This window comes from Juglans regia, chromosome 11, assembly GCF_001411555.2.
Source record: "Juglans regia cultivar Chandler chromosome 11, Walnut 2.0, whole genome shotgun sequence".
Taxonomy (NCBI): Eukaryota; Viridiplantae; Streptophyta; class Magnoliopsida; order Fagales; family Juglandaceae; genus Juglans; species Juglans regia.
The window spans coordinates 1,214,568-1,239,408 of record NC_049911.1 but is presented as its reverse complement, the minus strand read 5'-3'; the positions used below and the strand labels follow the sequence as shown (position 1 = coordinate 1,239,408).

Here is a 24,841-nt window from a genome sequence, read left to right as displayed (position 1 = left end):
ATTTGATCCCAACAATTAACTGGATATAGGTCTTGCGATTCATCCTTGATCAAGGTGTGAATGTGGGAATACTATGAATAATATATAGAAGGTTTGTCTGCCTTTATTCTTTTTTTTTTTTTTTTTGATAAGTAAAACAAGTATTATTAATTCAAGAATGGGCAACAATTGCCAATTACAAAGTAAGTATGTCCTATCTACATAGGCACAGTAGAAACTAATAAATCATGAAGGTTCATGCCATTAAAATTTATAGCAATGGCCCAAGTACAAAGAGTCCTAAAAAAGAAAACTTTTAGCTCCTCCATAGATCTCTCTTTGTCTTCAAATGTCCTCTCATTTCGCTCCTGCTACAAGCACTACATAATACAAATAGAGTTCATCTTCCAAATCACTTTGATATGATGCACACCTCGGATAGAGGTCCAACACGCCAATATATCCACTACGGATTCCGGCATAACCCATGCTAGTTCCATCATTTTAAACACCTCATTCCAGAGAGTCCTGGCTACCTCACAATGTAAAGTAAATAGTTCACCAACTCACCCCCTCTTTTACACATACAACACCAGTCTGCAATGATTATCCTCCTCTTTCTCAAATTATCTGTAATAAGAATCTTGCCTAATGACACTGTCCACACAAAGAAATAAGCTTTCGGAGGAGTCTTGTGTCGCCAGAGCCTTCTCCAGGAAAACTCTATCTCCGACACTTGTGTGAGGACCTTATAAAAGGACCGAATAGTGAATACCCATTTCCCTGCAGAAATCCACCACAGACCATCTTCATATTGGATATTTGGACGACACGAATACAAGGGACTATAAAAATCTGCAAAACTCTCAATCTCCCAATCCTGTGCCACCCGGTTGAAGTTGATATTCAAGTGAATACCCCCTCCTGAGATTCCCATAACCTCTGCCACTATGACATCTTTGGCACTTGCTATTAGGAAAAGTATAGGAAACAAATCTTGGAGAGTACTGTTGCCACACCAAACATCCTTCCAAAATCTAATCCTGGAGCCTGTACCCAACTGGAACCTAGTGTGTTGATGAAAGACCTCTCACTCTTTTCTAATATGCTTCCATAGCCCCATTCCATGGGCCCCTCTAACTTCTCTAGTACACCAACCCTCCCCTAAACCACCATATTTATCCTCAATCACAATTTTCAATAAGGCTTCTGGTTCCTTGATATATCGCTACAACCATTTTCCAAGTAATGCCCAATTAAACAACCTTAAATTTCTAATACCCAACCCACCACTAGAGATAAAACAGCACAACATCTCCCACTTGACAAGATGAAATTTAAACTCTTCTCCTAAGCCATCCCACAGAAAATCTCTTTGTAACTTTTCAAGACGACCTATCACCCTTGCCGGTATAGGGAATAAGGATAAAAAATTAGTGGGTAGATTAGAAAGTGTACTTTTAATCAATGTAATCTAGCCCCCTTTCGACAAATACATTATCTTCCACACTGCCAGTCTTCTCTCTATTTTTTCAATCACTGTATCCCAAATCGAGCATGCCCTCGAAGTTATACCCAACGGTAGTCCCAGGTAAGTCATTGGAAGAGACGCTATCTTGCAACCCAATGTGTCAGCCAACTCCTTAATATTCTGAACCTCTCCAATCGGCACAAACTCGGATTTATCATAGTTCACTTTTAAACCAGACATTGCTTCAAAACAAAGCAAACATGCCTTCACAGCCCGCAATTGGTCTCGATCAGCTTCGCACATAATAAACGTATTATCTGCAAACAACAAGTGAGAAATAGAGATAATACCCCTTCTCGAAGATCCAATCTGGAAACCTCTAACAAATCCATTAGCCAACAAAGCCGAGATCATCCTACTTAGTGCCTCCATAACAATAACAAAAAGTAACGGAGATAACAGATCCTCCTGTCTCAAACCACGAGAACTCTGGAAGAAACCATCGGGGCTGCCATTGATCAACACAGAGAACCTTACCGTAGATATACACTAGCTAATCCAAGACCTCCACCTTTCACCAAAACCACACTTGCCTAGTAAGTAAAGAAGGAAATCCCAATTTACATGGTCATATGCATTTTCCATATCCAACTTACACATAATACCTAGGTTGTCATCCTTCAATCTAATGTCCAAGCATTCATTGGCAATTAGAACCGCATCAAAGATCTATCTACCCTTAACAAAAGCATTTTGAGGCTTAGTCACAATCTTTCCCAAAACCTCACTTAAGGGATTACCGAGTACTTTTGAAATAATCTTGTATACTCCATTCACTAAGCTAATAGGCCAAAAATCTATGATCTCAATAGCTCCAGCCTTCTTAGGTATTAAAGTAATGAAAGTGGAGCTAAGACTTTTCTCAAATTTTCTAAACGAGAACAACTCTTAAAACACCTTCAAAAAATCTTCTTTAATTACCTCCCAACATTCTTGGAAGAAACTCATAGAGAAACCATCAGGTCCGAGAGCCTTATCTTTTATCATTTTTCTTACTACATTAAAGACCTCTTCCTCCTTGAAAGCCCTCTCCATCCTGGCAACATCCCCCGGTTCAATAATCTTAAAAACCAACCCATCTAGAGTAGGCCTCCACCCCACCTACTCAATAAGGAGCTTCTCAAAGAAATCAACCACTTGATCTTTAATTGCCTCTTCTTCTCTGCACTCCACCCCTCAATTTTCAACACTTCAATGTTATTATTTCTTCTATGAGAGTTTGCAATACTATGGAAGAACCTCGTGCTCCGATCCCCTTCCTTTAACCATAGTGCCCTTGACTTCTGACGCCAAGACATTTCCTCTTGCAAGATCATCCTCTCAAGATCTGCAACCAGCAAAATTTTTTGTGCTTGCTCTTCCTCAGTAAGAGGCCTCCCCTCTTGTAGTCTTTCTAACACCTGAATTTCCATCCACTTGGTATTTTTGTTCTCTTCTATATTACCGAAAGACTGTTTATTTCATTCATTTAGGTCTTTTTTTAAGGCTTTCAACTTATTTGCAAAAATAAAGCTGGGTGTACCCTCAAACTGATACGAAATCCACCATTGCTTGACCCTCTCCACAAAACCTTCTTATTTCAACCACATATTCTCGAACTTAAAATATCGTTTACCACTCTGAATGCCTCCACAATCAAGCAAGATAGGCTAATGATCCGAAGCTAAACGTACCAACCGCTTTTGCCATACGTCCGGAAATTGGCTTTCCCACTCCGGTGAAATTAAGAACCGATCCAGGCGAGTTCAGGTCTGATTATTTGACCATGTGGCAGGGCCCCCTGCAAGTGGTAGGTCTATCAAGTTCAAATCAAGGATACATTCTGAGAACTCCAAACTTGCTGGCCTCAATCTTCTATTTCCAAAACTTTCACTTTGGAATCTAGCAACATTGAAATCACCCCCAATACACCAAGGAAGCTCCCACCAACAGTGAACCCCCGCTAGCTCATCCCACAATAATCTTTTATCCACGTCAAAATTGGGTCCATAAACACCTACAACTGCCCACATGAAACCATCTAACAAGCATTTGAAAGAGCAAGCTACCATATATCTCCCTATATAGTCATCTACTTTCTCCACCACTCGCCTATCCCACATTACTACAATTCCTCCCGATGCCCCTGAAGATGCTAGGTACACCCAATCTACATAAATATTGCTCCATAGACTCCTCACAATCTTCCTATTGATTAACTTCAACTTTGTCACTTGTAAACATGCAATGTCTGCTTTCCACTCACAAAGCAGGTGCTGGATCTGAAGACAATTTCTCTACCTCGTTAAAACCACGGACATTACAAGACACAATCTTTGGTTTCATTTATGAACAGCCGGCCCCTTCCCTTTTCCCCTACTCCTACTGGAGCTACCCTCCGAATTCATCGACCACATCAACCTTTAAGCTCCCAATTCTTCTTCAAGTTCCCCTTCCTTTTATACCTGACTTCTATAGCAGTTAACAAGGCAATGAACTGCTCTTCATACCCCTCACAATCAATCCCCACAAAATGTTAAATCTCTTTCACCTTATGTATTACCCAATCTGAAGCTTGGTCTGGAAAAAAATAGTTCAATGGGATAAGATTTCCCATCTTGTTACTCTGGAAATTCTGAAATTCTTCCCCCACAGAAAACTCCTCCAAACCCATTTGATTGCAAGCCTCAGGGAGCAATAATTCATCATCCACAGAATGCATGAGGTCATTCGACTCTTTATCCCCTTCCTCCAACTCAAAACCCTCAAAGGGTTTGACAGATAGTTTCGCCGAGCCAAGCCAGGTGTACTGTAATAAATGGGTAAATGGAAGCATAATGTACAATTTTCCAAGCCCAGCGACAGAAAAGCCCGTCGGTAGGCTTTTGAGAGAGAGAGATGGAAAATTTTATTGATTATTTCTGGGTCTTAACAATATATTCAATTCTTGAATATCCATATCTTTTTTATAATGCAATTTCAATAAATGGGTAAATGGAAGCATAATGTACAATTAGAACATCTTCTGTGTGAAGAAATATATCAGAACTTTGCAAGGATGATCTCCCGCATGAACTCTTCAGGTGCTGCAAAACAATGTAAGCCAAAGGAGTCACATCAATCAATTATGTTAGGCATAAACACAAGAGTCTAGTGTCTGAGAAGATGAAAGTCAAGAAGTACCTTCTCTGCCTGTGAAGAGGTTGAACTGGCCAATGGCCTGACGGAGGAACATTTCAACTCCACTCACAATGATGGCTCCTACAGCCTCGGCGTCTTTTAGTAGTCTGGTCTTTCTTGGTGTGTAAACGGAATCAAAGACAAGCTGGTAATCCCCCAAGGTTGCCTTCAGAAAGCAAACAAACAATTCAAATAATAAAAACCAAATTGAAATGTTATTCTAGTAGGTATAGTGCATTAGACCTCAGCTACAGGAATCCGATCTGTATTTGGATGCATTCCCAAAGGTGTTGCATTTGCTAGTATTGCACCTTTCTCTGGCTGGAAGTTAACTATATCATTGTAGGGCCGAGCTTCACCAGATACAGCACAAGCAAGAGATTTTGTTCTGTCTTTTGTACAAAGGATAAGAATTAGGGCAGTGGGTTTGTAATAAGATATAAATCAGGATTAGTTACCAATCAATATGCTGCAGCAGGGTCAGAATATTGGTTTTCTCATTACAGTTGAAGGAAGTCTATCGTTGAACCTATGCTTCATAATTAATTTTTGCCGCCTTCATTTTTTCTATGGGGGTGGCGGAGGGAATGGGGAGAGGAGGGCAATCAGGCAAATGTACCTCTTAAACAACCTAACTTTAAGATGAGAGTTGAGTTGAGATGAGATAAGATGAGAGTTTAAAGTTAAATAAAATATTGTTAGAATATAATTTTTTAATATTATTTTTATTTTAGAATTTGAAAAAGTTGAATTGTTTATTATGTTTGAATGTTTGGGAAAGTTGTAATGATTAGATGAGATGAGTTGAGTTGAGATAGTTTTTTAATCCAAACAAGGCCAAGTGGCATGAATACCAAAAAGCCTTGCCTTTGATGTGCCACACTGTGATTCTAACCTATTGAGTTACATACGTGAGAGAAAATAATTGCTAACCATATTAGTAGAGAAGAAAAAACAATTTGTATAGCACTTGGATAGTAGATTATGGTTAATATACCAAAATCAATGTCAAAAATGATAACCCGAGATCCTCTACTCTTGGCACCAAATGCCAATGCCCTTCCTGCACCTCCAGCACCAACTAGCACAAATTGTTTTCCAGCAAGAGGAGAACTGAGAGATGCTCCCCCATTAGTGCATCCCTGTTCTGTGATGTTTTAGATGCACAAATGTTAGTTGTCATTTTAGAGTTCAAAGACAACATTTTGAGGGTCAAAATACACATTTTGGTATTCCTGTACCTTTAAGAGCATCTTCAATTGCACATATTGAAGCCTCACAGTCTGTATTATAACCAACCAGCTTGCCATCAGTAGGCCTCCTTATAATAGTATTAACAGCACCTATGGCCTGATAAAGCGTGTGAAAATAATTATTCCATCCACCATGCATAGAACATACATTAGGAATGATGAAGACACTTAACAAAGCCCTAAAAATTACAGTACCGCAACATAATATAAAAGATAATAAATGGTAGACTTAAGCCAACCTTAGCAAGTGGATGTACTTCATCACAAAAACCAATTACAGCTTCTTTGTACGGGATCCCGACACTGTATTCGAATAAAGGAAATAAGAAGTTATGCAACGAGCACAAAAACAAAAACAAAAAAACAAAACAATAGCCGGCCTATATATGTGTGTGTGTGTATCGCTGAAAACGAAAAAATAACACCTCCACCTAAATAGATCATTTTAACATGCACCAGGCGGCAGGCACTAATGAGATCGAAGGTAAGTAGGTTTCAATCATTCCAACTATCCTTCAGCATATCTACAGTGTTCAAATTAAGGGAAGGCTGAGTTTGTTGTGGGAGAAGAATAAATTCAGTTGTGTATGAGTGACACTCAGTTCTGACAATAGGGCATTGCTTTGGAACTAGTTGCTAACAGCTTTTTACAGAGAGTTAGATGGCCAAATTCTTAAGGAATGAACCCAATGCTCCATATTGTAGTTTTCTAGCTGCTTTTGTCTAGGCCCTGTTAAATTGTGATGATTGCTGATCAGTTATCAAAGTTTAAACTGCATAGACATTGGTTGTGGTTGAGGTTTATGCCTACCTAAGAAAAGAACAAGGAACAAATTACAATGGCTCGATCCTGATGTAAAAATAAAGCTGCTAAGACGATATATTTGGCCATAAACAAATATAGACAATCAAGAGTAGTGTATATCTTGAATATATATCATCCAAGGCTAACAAACTGAAATATCAAACTTTCTGTCAGTCAAAAATTCATGTTTTTATTCAACTTTAAATGTACCATACCCTCGTAAATGACATACCTGAATCCAGCAAAATCAGGGCTTGAATAGACACTGAAGAAGTCCTTGAGATTATCAACAAACATTGGCACATATATTCCATTATAGTTTACATGCCTGAAAGTAGGATTATGCAATAGAGGGCCTTTACTGTGGCTAACTGGTTTGGAGATGAGCCCAAAAACTTTGGTCTCTGCATTAATATGGATCACTTTATAAGACTGCCTAAGGCTGTCTAGAGTAGGCAGGCCTGGAACTGAATTTCCTTCCATAGATCCATAGACTAGAAGACCACCAAATTTGGGGCTCAATATCTGGCTCATAAGACCTCTTTCACCAACCGAATATGCAATTAGTGGCACCTGCGGGAGTAGCAAGATGGTCTCATACACTTATAAATAGACAAGATGGATTTACAAGAATCCCAAAGAATCGAGCAGTTTAAACACTTCAAATGATACATCATATCCACTTGAGCAGAATAAAATCAAAAAGGTATTTTTCACTTTCTTTGTTAATTTCTTTTACACTTCAATGTTTGTTGGTGATCTGCATTCATATCTTTTCAGTTTAAATCGCTAAATCACTTAGATAAAAATGAAAAGGAGATAAAAATGAGCTCATACCTGGCAATGTGAGAGCAGATGAAAAATTCTTGATATTTCTGTAATATCAATTGCTTTTGTGGCAAGTTTGATGATATCCGCTCCAGTAGCTTGCATGCTTGCAACAAGATGGCTCAAATCTTCCAGAGAGGCCATGCCATTTACATAGCATGAAACAATAACTTTGCTACCACCGCGATGATCCATTTTCAGTCCTCCCCTAAGATTAGAAGCCACCTAAGCAATCATACGACACGAGTCAGATGAGATTCCAAGGCTCCATGAAAACAGTGAAAAAAAATAAGCTCAATGTTTTTCAAATCCTTATTCCTGCAACATGTAGAAATCAATGTTAGGCAAGTGAGAGGTAAACTACAGAGGGAAAGGTAGCTCTAACACTATAGTTCCACAGTTCTCATTCCCCACCTTCAAAGGTTTGCTTGCTTTAAGAGAGAGAACTACTAGGGACTACTAGTGTTTCAAAGACACACAAGTCTCCAAATGAAAGAGATGATTCAACGACACATAAACCAAAAAATACCAACTATGAAAAATGGCACGCTAGCTTTGTCAATAGAACATATAAAAAATTACTGTATTTTGTACAAACTAGTTCTTTCGTTTAGCACTTAAGTGGGCTTCCTTCCAGTCGTTGAATACAGAAGTGAGATCCCAAAGGAAGTAGGTGTTTCTGTGGTAAGAGTAGCAACTACATAACTAACAGAAGGTGTCCACTGGCATACTGATCTAGCTGTCTTTTAATGGAAATGCTTTTTAATTAGCAACCATCAAGCCTGTATTCTTGTGCCGTTTTCAGCACTGTATCTGATTTGTATGATTAGAATATTCTCAAAGCTCAACCAAAGGTGAAGAAGCTTTCATTTCTTCTGTCCGATTTTTGTGTTTTCACAATTTGTAAATCCTTTAGAAACAGAGCTTTGTACATGCTCTTGAAGATTAGATGCCTAAATCACCCTACTTAGCTCAAATAATATACGTAAACGGAGAACAGTCCTTCATACGATTCAAGAGCATTATGATATTACCGCCAGAATTCATTGCATTTAAATATGATAGCAACCTGTGATTTTAAGTCAATGGCTTCCCATATTTCCTCAGAATACCTTTCACGCTTATTTCAATGCATATGTTGGGGCCAATTATCCGAACATCGCATGGCACAAACAGTGTTGGACACACCGAAAGAACACAAAACACAATCTTAAGGTCATAATCAGATTTGAGCAAGTCTTGTTCTTACTTCAATGTTGAATTTCAATTTGAAAAACTACCTTGAGCTCAAAATCAATGTAATCAGCTCCCAGATCTTTGGCTAAATGGAGGGTTTCCACCCGTGTGCTCTCATCACCTTCATACTGACCACCTTCCCACCTTGGCCTGGAAAAAAAAAATTATATAATTAGTGACTTGATAGCTGTTGAAAATGACCATTTTCATAGTAAGAAAATGATATTAAAGGCCTTTCTCCAGTCTGATGAAAATAACCTTGGCGATTTGTGAGGAAGAGAAGAAACAAAGAGGATGCTCTACCATCAAGCATTCCCCCACATATTCATGATAATCTTGCCATGTTAACCTTTTAATTTTCTCATCTATAATGTCATCTTTCCTTCTATTCTTTCAGTTTTTGTGATTTCACTACATAGAAAATCTTGCTAAATCTTGGCAGACCGTCTAACAAACCTGCCATCCAAGCTTTTAAAACTAAAGAAGAAAATAACATAGCCGAGGTGGAAGAAGTTCGTAGATTGACATATTAAGATATAGGTCCAGAAACTAGCCATTCCTAATTATGAGTCTGCCACATCAGCAAGAAATAAACAAAAAACTTCACTGTATGCTTGGTCTTACCTTACAGGTACAGATAAAGGGCCCAATACAATTGAAGGAGCTTGCAGTTTCACTAGCATTTTCTTTTAGAAATATGAAAGAGATTGCAACTTACAGCCAAAAGGTCATAGAGCTTGCAATTAAGGGTAGGGAAAGGAAAAAACCTACCAAGGTTGAGTTTTTATGCGAGTAGTCTGCTAAGGGTAGGCATGAGATGGCCGGTCTTATCATTGTTGAGATCAATCAACAATTTGCTGATTTTATTTCACTAAGATGCAAATATTACATAATCAATAATTATTCATGTTATGAAAAGCAAAATTTGCAAGTGTAAAACACAATGAGAGGATTTGTCTCCATACAGCAGCAATAAGAGGTTCCCCATAAACACAATGGCATGTTTTTAATACAATCATATTAATTTTTGGGACTTAATTAAAAATTCCAAGAATACAATTACATAAATATTAACTATGTCTAGCTAGAAACAGAAAATTCATTCAGTTAGGATTTGTGAAGAGTACCGATACACGATGAGCACTGGCAAGGGCTTTTTTCTGAGGATGGTTTGAAGGTCTTGGCGAGGCTGGAAGTTCTTAATGCAGTCCAACCTGACTTCAACTACATCCGCACCTTGTGCTTTTGCCTCGTACATGTCACTCACCATTTGCTCAACGGATTGAGCCATTAGTGGAGCACAAATCAAAGTTGAATTATTCAACATTCCAATACTTCCCATTTGGAGATAAATGATCGAAAGAATGAGTACTCAAGCAGTGTTGGTAAAAAAAAAAATTGAGTCGAGGATTTTAAATAAGAAAAGGGTTATCAAATAGTGAACAAGACAAAGAAAACGAAATGAACTAGTGCTGTTCGTATAGAGTCAGCCTGGAATGTTAATAGCCCAGGCAGCAGAGTAGTTAAAAGTCCATGGTGGAAGGAATGGCAAGGTTGGTGAGTCTTATTTGGATTTTAGAACCACTCACATGGAAAGAAAAATCAGAAACCCAACAACTCTGAAACAGCATATATAAATAAAAAAAAGTCGGTCAAATAGCTTAAGCAACAAAATATATATTGAATATGAGCTTGTGTAGTGAGAGACACAACTGCAGATAAGGTTTGGTCGGCTTTTTGACGTATCCACTTCAACAAGACGCTAAAAAACTCCTTAAAAAAATCAAATAGGATAAAGCAACAGCTAAGCTAAGAGAAGCAACAGTTTTGAGTAAAAATATAGCAAAATGGGATCTGCAAAGTGCAAACGAAAACAAGCACAAGTGAACAGTTGGCGGGTCGTATTTGAAATCTGAATTTTTAGATTTCATTTTTATGTTAAGTTGAGTTTAATTCATTATAAATACTAATAATGTTACATACAGTCGTGAAATGTATAAATATCGTATAGTCACTTTGAAAAAAAGTGAGATTCACTCATAAAAAATTAATTTCTTTTCATGTGAATCTTATATTTATTTATTTTTTTCAAAGAGATTGCACGGCGCTTGCACACTCACGACTGTAAGTATCATTTCTCTTATAAATAATAGTGAGTTAAATAGTAAAAAAAATTATATAAAATTATTTAAATTGAGTTTAAAATGTATTTGAATATTAAGATAAATTTATTATTTTTTATGAAAAGTTAAAAAATATTGTGAATCCACGTATAATGATGTGTTAAATTAAAAAATATCAAAAATTTCACGTGTAAAGAGATTTTAAATTAGAATAAATTTAATAATTTAAGAGTTGAGTATTTAAATATTATATACAGTTTAAAATTAGACTAGATTCGGTTGAATTTTCCAACCAAACGCAGCCAAGTTCAAAAACAAACAAGAAGAAATACGCGAACCCAATTGGATGTTTGCACCAGTCGTAAGCCAATGCTCTAGCTTTTTAATGAATAGCCGCCGAGGCTGTGATTGTGATGGCAATTGGTTGGTGGGTTAGGTCAGGGGGGACTCCTGATGGAACTCGTTGCTATCTCTCCCTCCCGATTTTCTTGTCTTTCTTTTCTTTCCAAAAATAGACGACTGGAAAAATCTGAACGCAATCGTGGTTTGCGCGGTCATGGCGCACGAGACGACGTGGCAACCCACGTGCCACGTAAAAAATTAAACGCAGCGTATTAGAGTTTTTCGGTTGTCAGTACGTTTTGGGGGGGAAACTCTTGCTTCTTTTGCCAGTGGGGGGTTGTGGAACAAATGCATCCATTCAACCTCATCTTACTCGCTTTTCCTTCGGGTTTTGTACTTATCGGCTTTTGGATTCGAAGATGTTTGAGATGATTTAAGATGAGCTGAGATGAGTTGAGATGGATTGTGAATAGTATTGAGATTTGTGAGTTAAAGTTGCTGAATAATAATGAATAGTAATGAGATGAGTTGAGATGAGCTGAGATGACTTGCAAATCCAAACGTCTCCAGTGAAACTCTTTTTAAAGTATTGTTTGTGTTGAAACGAAATAAATTTTAATTTTAAATAAAATATTATTTTTTAATATTATTATTATTTTAAGAATTAAAAAAGTTAAATTATTTATTATATATTATGTAAAAATTAAAAAAATTATAATGATGAAATAAGATAATATGAAACATTCTCATTATCCAAACGGGACATAAATCTCCATCAACGCTTGCGGCTTCTACGAGACCCCCTTTCCTTTAATCTAAACAAAATAAAAATCAAGCCTTTAAACTGAAATTTGAAGCAAAACCAGAAAGGAAATCTTCTACTTTGATCAAAACCACCCAAAACAAATCAAGTACAGAGCAAATCAAAGTGAAGAGAACGATGGAGTCGTGATCTGCAAATAAGAGCAAACAAAATCGAGAGAACGGTATGCTTGGAGAAATGGATTAGAACTAGGGGAAATACCCACATGGTATGTTGCCAGTGGTGGGGTTGTGGGACAAAGCATCCATCCAACCTCATCTTACTCGCTTTTCCTTCGGGTTTTGTGCTTATCGGCTTTAGTGAAACTCTTTTTAAAGTATCGTTTGTGTTGAAACGAAATAAATTTTAATTAAATTTTAATTTTAAATAAAATATTATTTTTTAATATTATTATTATTTTAAGAATTAAAAAAATTAAATTATTTATTATATATTATGTAAAAATTAAAAAAAATTATAATGATGAAATGAGATAATGTGAAACACTCTCATCATCCAAACGGGACATAAATCTCCATCCACGCTTGCGGCTTCTAAGGGACCCCCTTTCCTTTAATCTAAACAAAATAAAAATCAAGCTTTTAAACTGAAATTTGAAGCAAAACCAGAAAGGAAATCTTCTACTTTGATCAAAACCACCCAAAACAAATCAAGTACAGAGCAAATCAAAGTGAAGAGAACGATGGAGTCGTGATCTGCAAATAAGAGCAAACAAAATCGAGAGAACGGTATGCTTGGAGAAATGGATTAGAACTAGGGGAAATACCCACATGGTATGTTGCCAGTGGTGGGGTTGTGGGACAAAAGCATCCATCCAACCTCATCTTACTCGCTTTTCCTTCGGGTTTTGTGCTTATCGGCTTTAGTGAAACTCTTTTTAATGTATCGTTTGTGTTGAAACGAAATAAATTTAAATTAAATTTTAATTTTAAATAAAATATTATTTTTTAATATTATTATTATTTTAAGAATTAAAAAAATTAAATTATTTATTATATATTATGTAAAAATTAAAAAAAATTATAATGATGAAATGAGATAATATGAAACACTCTCATCATCCAAACAGGACATAAATCTCCATCCACGCTTGCGGCTTCTAAGGGAACCCCCTTTCCTTTAATCTAAACAAAATAAAAATCAAGCTTTTAAACTGAAATTTGAAGCAAAACCAGAAAGGAAATCTTCTACTTTGATCAAAACCACCCAAAACAAATCAAGTACAGAGCAAATCAAAGTGAAGAGAACGATGGAGTCGTGATCTGCAAATAAGAGCAAACAAAATCGAGAGAACGGTATGCTTGGAGAAATGGATTAGAACTAGCGGAGATACCCACATGGTATGGGGCGGGGTGGACCCTTCCCAGCACCCTGCCCCGCACAATGCGGGGGAAGGTTTTGGAACTCCACACCCTACCCCTAGGTGGCAAGGGCGAGGCCCCCCGCCCCGCCCCAATGTTGGGGAGGCCTAAAAACTATTTCTAGTTCTAAAAAAATATTTTTGGATCCAAATTATCACATGATTTAAATTATAAATTAAAATTTATATATACAACAAAAATTTAAAACCTAATACTATAGTTTTTAAACTCATTAAAATTGAATTTATGTCATTGTATTGCTTTTGTCTCCTTCATATAAGAGATCAATACAATACAATAGTCATACTTAAGCAATGTGAGACTCAATAGTGAGTCTCACATTGCTTAAGTATGACTATTGTATTGTCTTGGTCTCCAATATAAAAATTGATGTAGAGATCAATACAATGCAATGATTTGAATAAAGTCTTCAACAAGTACTTCCAAAATAAAAGTGAAAACCCCGACCACACCCACCCCCGCCCCAAATCGAAAAAGTCCTTCCGTAAAAACTCTCAAAAAGCTTCTCACATCATATCTTTTGGGTCTTTAGTGTATGTCTTTTTCTTAATGAGCCATATGTGTGAGTTGAGAGAAATTAACTTATGTCCAAAAATTAAAAGTAATGGGTCACACGTGTAAATGTGACTTTGTTTTATGCTTTTTATTTCTTGATTTATAAAAATAATAAAAATTAGAAATAAAATAAAATAAAATAAAATAATAGAATATAAAAAATATGTTGTACATGTTAATAAAAATTATCTAATTAAATCATAAGTTATCAAATTAAGCATGAATCATGCTATTAACCAATTTAAATCATAACTAGAATTTATTCATCTTAACTATTTTTCCATCTAAAACCACTAATAATGTAATAAAATAAATAAAATATATTGGTTCTAAATGTATAAAATATGCAATAATACAACTCAATCAGAAGATGCGTGCGCGACAAAGAGATTTTGTGGGGAAAGTGAACTAATAAGGCCTCATTTGAATAGTGAAAGTGTTTTATCTCATCTTATCATTATAATTTTTTTAAGTTTTCACACAAAATATAATAAAAAATTCAACTTTTTCAAATTTCAAAATAATAATAGTATTAAAAAATAATATTTTATTCAACTTTCATCTCAACTTACTATTCAAACGACACCTAAGAAAGAGTTTGCGATGAAGCAAAAGAAGGATTTGCTCGAATTGGGACCGATCGCTCACTAAACTGGGCACTAGCCTTGCAGTGGTCACCATTTTGTTCTGCTCGAATTGCAAAAGTGCAAAATGTTATTCTCGATTCTGAGTCTTTTCTCTTTTTCATTTTTATCTTTTTTTTTAGTAATGCTATGTACCGTCGTGAGTGCATAAATGCTGCGCAATCGTTTTGAAAAAAAATGAGGTCAACTATTAAAAAAAAACATTCATGTGGGTCTCATATTTACTCATTTTTTTTAAAAAAAAATTATGTGGCACTTGCGCACTCTACGATTACAAATATCAATTCTCATTCTGTTATGGACAAGTGCCACTGCACAAGTGGCATGTAACCGGGGGACGTGGCGAAGCTTATATAAGAAAAAAAATCAAAACAAGAAAGGTGAGAGAAGCATACCATAAATCAACCGACATTAGAATACAAAAAATTTGGCCTTCCTCCGACGAAATGCCTCCGAAAGCATTTATCCATCAAGAAAAACAAATTCATTTGTTAGATTTCATATGTAAAAGAGGAAAAATGTTGGATTTCATTATTTGCGAATTTCTCCTAAACCCATTTCGACAATCTCTCCCAAACTCATTTCCACAATTTTTTCCAAACTCATTTTTGTTGTTGCTTGTTGATTTATTCGTTAATAGATTTCTTTGTTTCTCTTGCACACTTTTCAGGGTTACGAAATGGAGAGGGAGAGGACCTTAGGGTTACAAAAACAAAATGCAAAGGGATTTCATGAAACACACCATTTCATTCCTCAAAAAAATGCTGATGAAGCATAGTCGTTTTATTAAATGACACGGTCACCACGTCAGCGTTTGCACGCTAGTTGTACTTTGGCCGCTTGCATCCAACGTTTTTCTTTGAAAAGGCCTCATAGAATGGTATAATTCAGCCTGTAATAAGATTAAAAAGACAGAGAGATAATATAATCATAGTTACATATGCATAACATATAAAGATATAAATAAATATCTTTTAACTTTTAGAGTAATAATATTATATTGATTAAAATAGTTTAAATTTTGTCAGCTTATATATGAATTACTAAAATCCTATAGACTTAAATGCTGACATATAATATATGTGTAATTTTATTTAAGATAAAGGTTAAAGTTTTAAACATTTTATCAAAAGTTACTACATGAACATCAAAGACTGAAAGATGGAAAGAAATGTAATCAGGTGGGAAAAAGCCAAGTGAAAATCAAGTGAAGACAACTTGGGATGATACTACTGATGTAAATGCCAAAAAAACTGGTCTTGGAGTCATCATTCGAGACTCAGCAGGGGATGTAAAGCAATATACCTATGTTTCTGACCTAGGATTTGCCAATGTTGTCTTTGAGGGAGATTGATTTGCCAGGCAATGGTAAAAGCTTCAAATACCCCTCAAGAAATCCGGGCAGATTTTGGGCAGTAAGATGAAATGAGGTGAGATGATTTTAAATGAGTTGAATAAAATATTATTAGAATATTATTTTTTAATATTGTTATTGTTTTAAAATTTGAAAAAATTAAATTATTTATTATATTTTTTGTGAGAATTTGAAAAAATTATAATGATAAGATGAAATAATTTCTGTATTCAAACAGTCATATTCCTAATATTCAAACAGATATATCCGGAAGGAGGAACAAAGATGATGAGGGAAGCATTTACTATTTGGAAAATGATTTAAACAGTTTAAAAATATGCAAGTCTTGTATATTTCATTTAAAAAAAAAAAAAAAGGAAAAATTTAGTACACATAAAAATCAAATTTTTTCATTATAGATCTCAAGACTTATATACAAGAAGACTAAATAGTGAATAGAGCGTTAATAAAGAGTGATTTGGACGTATAATGGGGAAAGAGACTGTTTTGGTGGGACGAGAAAATAAACAACTTTTTAAAGAGACATTTTTCTTTGGTTGCGGTTGTTGAGGGATAACCACGATTCAACATTTGTCAAATATCTGGGTTGATATCATGGATAGAGATATCACGTATTTGTTCTCTGATTGCACGTTTTATTATTATTATTATTATTATTAGAATTTTAAGGGAATTTTCTTTAGTTCAATTTTAAAGGAAATTTCGAGTTTTTTTTTTTTTTTTTTGAGCATGCTCTTTCCATTGAAAAATTGTTCTCAATTCCTTCAGATTGGTAATTACTAACATATTTTTTAATAAAATATTATAAAGTAATGTTGGATACAAATTTAATTTAAAAAAAAAAAGTGATGGGCACAAATTTAATTATGCAACATTTATCATTTTTGAAATTGAAATCACAGTCACAACCAGCTCAGAGGGCCTGACTCCTTGGCAGCCACTCTGTCACAATCTCACCAAATAATGGCTTGTGATGGGCGGCCTCTTGTCTTGTCCAGACTCCAAACTGGTGACCTTTCATTCCAACAAGTAGTTGTGGTTGTAGATTTGGTCATAACTCATAATATCTTGGTGGCCCTCAACTCCAGCACCCTGTTTACCAGGGCTTTTCTTTTAGATAGAAATAGAATGGGGTATTTGATGTGAAAAAATTATTTCTCATCGGTCATTATTTATCATTTCACAACTTATAAAAAATATCCTCATATCTTATAAAAAACATACCCACATCCTATGAAAAAATTATAGGTATGAAATGTAAGAATGAATAATAATTGATGCATAGTAAATCCCATACACAAACTTTTTAAAAGAAAATAGAATCCAAAAAAGTCAATTTCTTTATAAATTGTCTTACTTTTTTTTCAAAAGATTTGTAGACTTGCATAACTAGCTATGTACAAATAATTTTCCTTTAAACATGTTTAGTCAACAAAGATGACAGCATTGATAAAATTTAAGATGAGAAACAACATTACTCTTAATCATACTACCATCATGCATAAATAGTAAAAAAAGCCTGAAAACTTCAAAGATCGGAGGGAAAAACATTGAAAAATAAGAATTTTGCTAAAAATTATAATTGTAAGATCTGCAGCCGAGCACCTTCCACTCCAACAAGGTGGTTGAACTATCTTTGCTAGTTAGATGATCAGTGATCGCAATGCATTTGAAACCATAAGATTCAACAACATTGCTGTGTAAACATGACTAACCAAATAAATCATTGAAAAAGTGGCATGCGTATCTGTCATTCTTTCACACAATACTAACTAAAAACATGCACACTTATCATACTTCCATCATGCATAAATAGTATAATGAATGGCATGCGTATCTGTCATTCTTTCACACAATTGATTCTCATAGTAGAAATAAAGTCACTAGAAATGGTATTAAAAAAGTTTCCAAAAGATTTGTATTACCATGCATTCATGTCTAGGCTCTTTGTATGAGAAATTTGAGAGTATGATAGTGCTGGCAATCACTGTACACTGGCCTGTAATAATTACAACATCAGACATTGGCCTGTCATAATTAAGGCTGAGTTTAGGTCAGGAATGATACAAGTAATGATTTCCAGCAAAACCCTGCCTAGTACGCAAATTATTTCTGGAGCTGTTGCCTGAGGAGGCAAACTGCCGAGGTCCTCCACTATAAAGATAACTTGTTTCATACTGCCCAGACGGAGTGAAAACTGGAATGTCAAAGGGTTCAACAGTGGATACCTCAGTTCGAAGACGTTTATTTTTATTCTGGTGCCACACTTGCTTCTTGGGGCCTGGTACAGAACTTCTCCTTTCTGCCCTCAGCTTCTCAAGCTCAACAATGCGTTTTTCAATGTCCTTGGGTGGGAACTCGGATTCAAGGTTGAAATCGATAATGCATTCCATTGCGGTTCTTAGAGCATCTATTTCACCATCTGTGGCCTCATCCTGTGAGCAAGTCAATATTGGAAGAAGCAGAATTTTATTAACATTAAAACGGCAGCTGAGACTAGGAAGCTGCCATTGACATAAAAAAGGCAGGAGAAAACATACCTTTGCTTGAAATGATTTCTTTTTCTGGCATAATTTCTGGGCAGACCTCCTTGCATTCTCCAGGTATTCTTTCAGCAAAAGTACTGGTGGAAAGTTGTCAACCAACTTGAAGGCACACACAAATCTAACAGCCTTAATATACAGCTTCCTCTCAATCAATTTCTCAATAAAATCTGTAAAACACGAACAAATTGCAGACTTTTTCAAACTCCTGAGAATTTCTGAAATGCAAATTATTGAAAAAAAAGAACAACAAACAAGATTGACAATAGCAAAGTATAGATAAATGCACCATGTGGGTTCACTTAAGAGAATGATGAACTACTTCAGTTTAAGCAAATTCAAACAAGACCCAGTTCAATAAGCAATCTCAGAAAATAAAAGCACAGAATCTATATGCTATAAAATTCTCGAAACATAGAGCTTGCTCTCATGAAACTATATCATCAGCTATTACACCATGTAATAACAACTAGTGCTATAAAATCACATCACCCACTCCTCATTTTTGTTATTATAAGCAATAAATAGTATTAAAATAAGCTTATAAATCATCAAATTATTTACATAATTAAAAAATGTATCAAACTAAATTTATAATTTCATTTAAAAGTAAGATTATTAAATATTAACGGCATATTTAATTTCCTAGTGCATTTTATAAATAGCTTTTGGTTTCTATTGTCACTCAAGCAAAACTTGTGAGGTTTAAAAATCAAGTTGCTCAATCAAAATTTTAAAGATCAAAATGCTACATTGGAACTTTTTTTTAAATTTCTGTTTATCGCATAATGTGTCAAGGCATGCTAACTTAGTTCAATTGAGTATTTTCATTTAATAAATTTAATTATTTCTACAGATCGTGCAGGTTTTATGACTAGTTAATCGTAAAAGAGGGAAGAATGTGGTTACAAGAAACTCTCACCTCAAGAAACCTTCTTTTGCATTTCTTTTCTTTTCTTTTCTGTTTTTTTTTTTTTTTTTTGGCAAAACTTTCTAGAAGACAAATTCTATAAGTGGCACAAAAACTGAAAACTAAGAAGTTAACATCATGGGAACATACAAAACACAGATCAAGGAGTAAGCAGAATCACCAATTAAAAAACTTACCAGGAATCTCATCTGCAAAACCAAGGGTCTGACATAATTCTACAGCCTGTTTATATTGTGTAACAACTTCAAAAAGCTTTAAAATCTCATATCCATCAAATGAAGATGCCAAACCATAAGATGCTAACAGCTGCAGAAAAGCCAAAACCTCCAAAGAATTCCTAGTATTGACAATCAATCTTTCTTTCCAGTCAACCGCCAGCTTAATTGCTTCTTCTTTAACTTGTGGATCAATCTGTGGTGACATTCTCATTAGCTGCTCTAGCATAAAAAAGTAACCATTCATGGAACTTGCTTGAAAACCAGTCTCTCTCTTCTCCCAAATACGAGGGAAAGACCCCTGAATCACATCCAAAACAAGCTTTGCCGGGTCCAATGACATTTGAAGAGAATGAAAAATTGCATCGCACATTTCATCAGGACTGTTCCATTGCTCATTCAAGAGCAACTGAAAATTCTTGTATGTAGTGGCAGTTAGTTGAAGATCTGCAAAAGAAGAATTGGCTGCATTTTCTGGGGGCAAATATTCAGGTCGCTCTCGGGAATGAAGGATGCTAGTCACTGGACAGGTATTAAGGGCAATCAGTAATCAATTTGTAAGAGTTTTCTGTATTAAATGTAAAGCATACATGAGGAATAAATTTTCATTGACACAAAACAAATCATCAGAAACTCAAGGTGGAATCTATATTTGAGGAAGCCAAATGTTTAAATGATTAAATTAGAGCTTGAGCTCACTAGAAGTGATGGTGGAAAAAAGGAACAGCATGCCGAATTTGTTACATGCCATCATTATTACAGTAATACCAAAATTAAACCACTAGATCAGTTAGAGATCAAATGAGAGGGAGGAAAGACATTTTAACCAACAAGCTATTTTACGATAACACTGTCACCAGCCATAGTGAATGGATTATCTACATGCAAACAATCAAGTATCAAGATCAGTCCCAGGGCAACAGCATGCTGCTCCACAAAGAATGAAATTTGACACCACTAAAATAACAGAGCAGGACCTGATGATGCTAAATTATTTGCCAGATCTAGAGGAAAGGACGAATAGCTCCAATTGAACTATACATCAGTCTCTATTTCCAATCAATCAAATGTATTGCAAAATTTCACAAGATTGATTGTCAAGTGTGTGATATAATCTCTATTACAACTACAAAATGATTATGAATAAATGCAATCAACAATCAATCACAGCATATAATACCAACTGTACCACATACATACACAATATCTCCTACATAAATAACCAAAAATAAAATGGAACCAAGTCCAGCTTAAATGATATCACTATTTAAAAGAAACAACTACAAGGCTCATGGACTCGCATATAGCTTAGTAACTGACTTGACCCTCCACAAATTCGTATTATACTGTTCCTGATTGTTCACCAACTCATATCCCCACAACCCTTACTCCTTTATTTGTTGACCTCACACATCGACACCTCAATGCACGCTCCATTCCACTCAGTATCATCAAACTCCATGCTCGGAACTTCACACTACAGTGTAGAATAATTGATCTCAAGATAAAGAATGGCTTCTGGGGACAACTTTAAAGGCCATCTATTACTTGCAGCATCACAAGAATTTCATTATAGAAAATTCTCTCTTTTTCTGTCAAGAGCATTCTTGTTTTTCTTTCAACGAGGCTCTTACTGCTCTCAACAATCACAAAAGAAGTGGTTTTACTCATGGTAAAAGATCTTGAAAACCCTAGCCCTAGAGAATGAGTGCAAATTTTCAACATTGCACGGCATCCCTCAGAGGGGTAAGTATCTGCTTGAACAGACCATTAGCAAAACAACATTTGCATTCAAATGGTCTTTGAATGAGTTTCGAACAGAACAAATTTGAGTTATACCTTTTTGGTATTGTTAAAAATGTTCATCAAATACACTTTGGACAAAGAAATTTGAAATCTATATTCAACCATTCCGTTCAAACATGATTTCATATGCTTCCAAGGATGCTTTTGGGTTTAGAAATTTTATTTTCTTGTTCGAACAAGACCTTGAACATGCTTCTAACAAAGCAATTGGTGTGATAGCCCAAGTGGAAATGAATTCTTTTTTTAATCAAAACTTAACGTTCATAGATAAACACAACACTCTAACTCTAAGTTACAAATACTTAAATATTCCTAAGGTCAAATCCTTGGACTTCTAGTCACTTACTGCCCAAAATCACAAAGATCAACGTGTTTATAATTTTATAATGACTGTGACTTCAGGAGTACACACAATAGGTCTTCAAATATTCAGCACAACTCACTTAGACCCAAATGTATTTAGCGTTGTGTTATAGAAATGTGCCAACACAACATATGGACCTAATTGGTCTCAGTCAGGATCATTAACCATTTATACGCTTCTTTAGTGAGGCCTCAATGGCATCAGTATGAAACAAAATTGGTTTGATCCACAAGCCTCCCACTCAAAACACCACATTTCACCTTCGGATTCTCCCGTATAAGCTAAAATGAAAAGGAGTTATCAAGACTACCAATGTTATCGTTGATATGATATCTCAACAGACATGATTAAAAAAATAATGTGTGCGCGCGTATGTGTGTGTGAGAGAGAGAGAGAGAGAGAGAGATTACCAGGTGTTTTACATGCAATACCAAGGGTTTGCCGTAATTCAAGCGCCTGTGCATGCTGATCAACCATATCAAGAAGACTCTGGAGCTCATATCCATTAAAACAAGAGCTCAATCTGTATGCAGCCAAAAGCTGCAGAAAACCCAAAACCTCGAAACAATTATCATGGGCCATTCTCATCTTTTGCTTCCATTCAACTGCCAACTTCATTGCTGCTTCCCTCACTTGAGGGTTAACCACAGGTGAGGCCTTCATTAACTGCTCTAACAAAAGAATGCAACTCCTCCTAATAATATTCACATCAAACTCCATAAATCCCTCCCTTGAATGTGGAGGATAAAACCCATGCATTGCATCTAGCACCAACTTCGAAGGGTTCGATGATGTTTGAAGAATTGTAGAGACCTGACCACACACTAGCTCGTGCCTATGCAAACTCTCATTCATTAACAATTGCAAACTTCGTCCATGGGCACAGGGTCTGAAAGGTGCAGGGTAATGAACAGTAGCATTGTTGGCAATGGTGTATTCAAGCTGTTCAGTCTTCAATTGTGAAGGAAAGTTACACTTCTTCCCCTTCAATTCCTTCTCTTTTATAGCCTCATTGATTGGATTTTGTAATGTATTGAGTTGTTTCTCTTTTAAGTCAAGCTCCCTAGCTCGTTTTTCGAACTGCCTTTCTCTCATTTCAAGATCATGTGAACACTCTTCTATGGAGTTCTTGAATGAGACAAGATTTTTCTCTTCAAATTCCAGTTCTTTGAGGCGTTCTTTTGCTATGTCTTGTACATAATTGAGTTGCTTCTCCTTTGATACAAGACTATCAGTGCACTTTTTGATAGATTCTTCTAGGAAATCAAGCTGCTTCTCCTTCAATTCTTTTTCCCTAGAGCATTCCACAATTTTTTTTTGGATTAAATCAAGCATTTCCTCTTTTGATTTGAGCTTCTTGTCAGACTCTTCAATAAAATTTTGGGTCGATTTTAGTTGATTTTCTTTCAATTCAAGCTCCTGCTTGCGTTCTTCAATGGACCTTCCAATTGCATTATATTCTCTCTCTTTCAATTCAACATCGTCACAATATCTTTTGTACACTTCTTGGATTGAATCAAGTTTCTTTCCCTCAGACTCAACTTCATCAGTTAAGTCTTTAATTTTTCTTTCTCTCAAATCCATTATCTTTTCTCTTGATTTAACTTCTTCCAACTGCTCTTTGATGGATTTATCAACAGATTCAACTTTCTTCTCTTTAAGTTTAAGTTCCATTTTCTGATCCTTGATTGACTTTTCTGTTTCACCACATTGCTTTACCTTCAACTCAAGCTCTTCACTGTTTTCTTGAATCAATATTTTGATACTGTCAATCTGCCTCTCCTTCAACTCGAGCTCGACACATCGCTCTCTAATCAACTTTTGAACCTCACATAGTTCCTTCTCTTTCAGTTCAAGCTTCCCAAGACAATCTTCTAATCTTTTTTCTGCGGACTCAAGTTCCTTCCCCTTCAGTATAACTTCATCAAAACATTTATGAATCGACTTCTCAACCACCTCCAGCCGCTGCTCTTTCCATCTCAGTTTCTTGGAACATTGCACTAACGACTGCTCCAATGACCCCAGTTGATTCTTTTTAGACTCAATCTCTGAAAAGCACTTCGCCACTGATATTTGCATAGACCGCAATTCCTGTTTTTTAAACTCAAGGTCACCGGAGCACTCCTCCACTGACTTTCGTGTTGAATCCAGGTGCTCCTCTTTCAACCGAAGCTTCTCTACCACCGAACCCAGTTTGCTCTCCTTTGCAGCAAGCTCTCTCTCACACTCTCTCAGATGTTCCTGCATTGTATCCAACTGCTGCTCCTTCAAACCCCCCTCTTTTGCACGCCGTTCAAGCTCTTCAAACTGGGATTCGATGGATTTCCGAGTTAAGTCGAAGTGTTCCTCCAAATCTCTCCATTGGGCATTCATGTTTTCATAGGCTCTGTTCAGACCGTTCTGTTTCAACTCAGAGAGCTTCAAATCCGACGAGATTTTCTCCATTTAAAGAGAAAACTTCTTCCCCAAGAAACCCTTGAGAAAATTTAAAACCCTGCCCAAGGAACTGTACGGAAAGAAAAAACCCTACTCAAGGTCTATGTAACAATATGTGTGTGTGTACATATAGACACACCCGCAAACCCTAATCTATAAATTTTCTTGCAAGCGAAGCTTTTGATCCAAGCCCAAGAATAGAATCTAAACTGGAGAAGTAAAAGGTGATATCTTTAGATTGAATAAAAGAACGTAAAATATTGAATAAGAAAGGCACGTTTTGCATGTGAGGCTTTAAAAACAATCATTGACAAATAAAAGTGGGAAAAGTTTTACTTACGGAAAAAGAAAGAGTGATAGCGTTGAAGGCCGTGTGAAAGTGAAGCAATGATCGATCTTTTTCCTATTCCTGCATTTTGCTGTGGCTGCTTGCTGCTGCGTTTTTGAAGGGTTTACGTGGGTGAAAGAAAAATGGAAGGAGAAAGGAAGTGCGGGAGTCACCAAAGTGCTC

General features: G+C 35.9%; 2 protein-coding genes across 3 annotated transcripts; both read right to left on the bottom strand.

Annotated features, from left to right (window-relative positions):
• Positions 1-4,388: 4,388 nt before the first annotated feature.
• Positions 4,389-10,427, bottom strand: LOC109011054 (bifunctional 3-dehydroquinate dehydratase/shikimate dehydrogenase, chloroplastic-like). Its single transcript, XM_035695359.1, has 10 exons — positions 9,919-10,427; positions 8,836-8,941; positions 7,565-7,780; positions 6,960-7,300; positions 6,162-6,225; positions 5,911-6,019; positions 5,667-5,816; positions 4,913-5,061; positions 4,673-4,835; positions 4,389-4,575 (listed from the first exon to the last, which is right to left on the bottom strand). Exons 1-10 carry the CDS (start codon positions 10,131-10,133, stop codon positions 4,532-4,534), a joined length of 1,557 nt encoding a protein of 518 aa, XP_035551252.1. The 5' UTR covers positions 10,134-10,427; the 3' UTR covers positions 4,389-4,531.
• Positions 10,428-17,044: 6,617 nt separating this feature from the next.
• LOC109010967 (FRIGIDA-like protein 5) lies at positions 17,045-24,366 on the bottom strand. 2 transcript variants are annotated; one of them, XR_004802784.1, is made up of 5 exons: positions 22,305-24,366; positions 19,686-20,246; positions 18,576-18,748; positions 17,961-18,470; positions 17,045-17,127 (listed from the first exon to the last, which is right to left on the bottom strand). XR_004802784.1 is itself a non-coding variant. In XM_035695554.1 (4 exons), the coding sequence occupies exons 1-4, from the start codon at positions 24,337-24,339 to the stop codon at positions 18,090-18,092; spliced, it is 3,150 nt and encodes a 1,049-aa protein (XP_035551447.1). In that variant the 5' UTR covers positions 24,340-24,366; the 3' UTR covers positions 17,926-18,089. The 2 variants fall into 2 exon arrangements, 1 of the variants encoding a protein (XP_035551447.1); XM_035695554.1 differs by lacking the exon at positions 17,045-17,127 and having other exon boundaries at positions 17,926-18,470.
• Between the last annotated feature and the right edge of the window lie 475 nt (positions 24,367-24,841).

Coding starts and splice junctions, on each gene's coding strand:
- LOC109011054 (XM_035695359.1), bottom strand. CDS start 10,133: ATGGGAAGTATTGGAATGTTGAATAATTCAACTTTGATTTGTGCTCCA. Junction 7,781..8,835: donor ACATTGATTTTGAGCTCAAG/GTAGTTTTTCAA, acceptor ATGATTGCTTAG/GTGGCTTCTAATCTTAGGGG. Junction 4,836..4,912: donor ATCGGATTCCTGTAGCTGAG/GTCTAATGCACT, acceptor TGCTTTCTGAAG/GCAACCTTGGGGGATTACCA.
- LOC109010967 (XM_035695554.1), bottom strand. CDS start 24,339: ATGGAGAAAATCTCGTCGGATTTGAAGCTCTCTGAGTTGAAACAGAAC. Junction 20,247..22,304: donor TATTGCATGTAAAACACCTG/GTAATCTCTCTC, acceptor ATACCTGTCCAG/TGACTAGCATCCTTCATTCC. Junction 18,471..18,575: donor AGAAATCATTTCAAGCAAAG/GTATGTTTTCTC, acceptor ACTTGCTCACAG/GATGAGGCCACAGATGGTGA.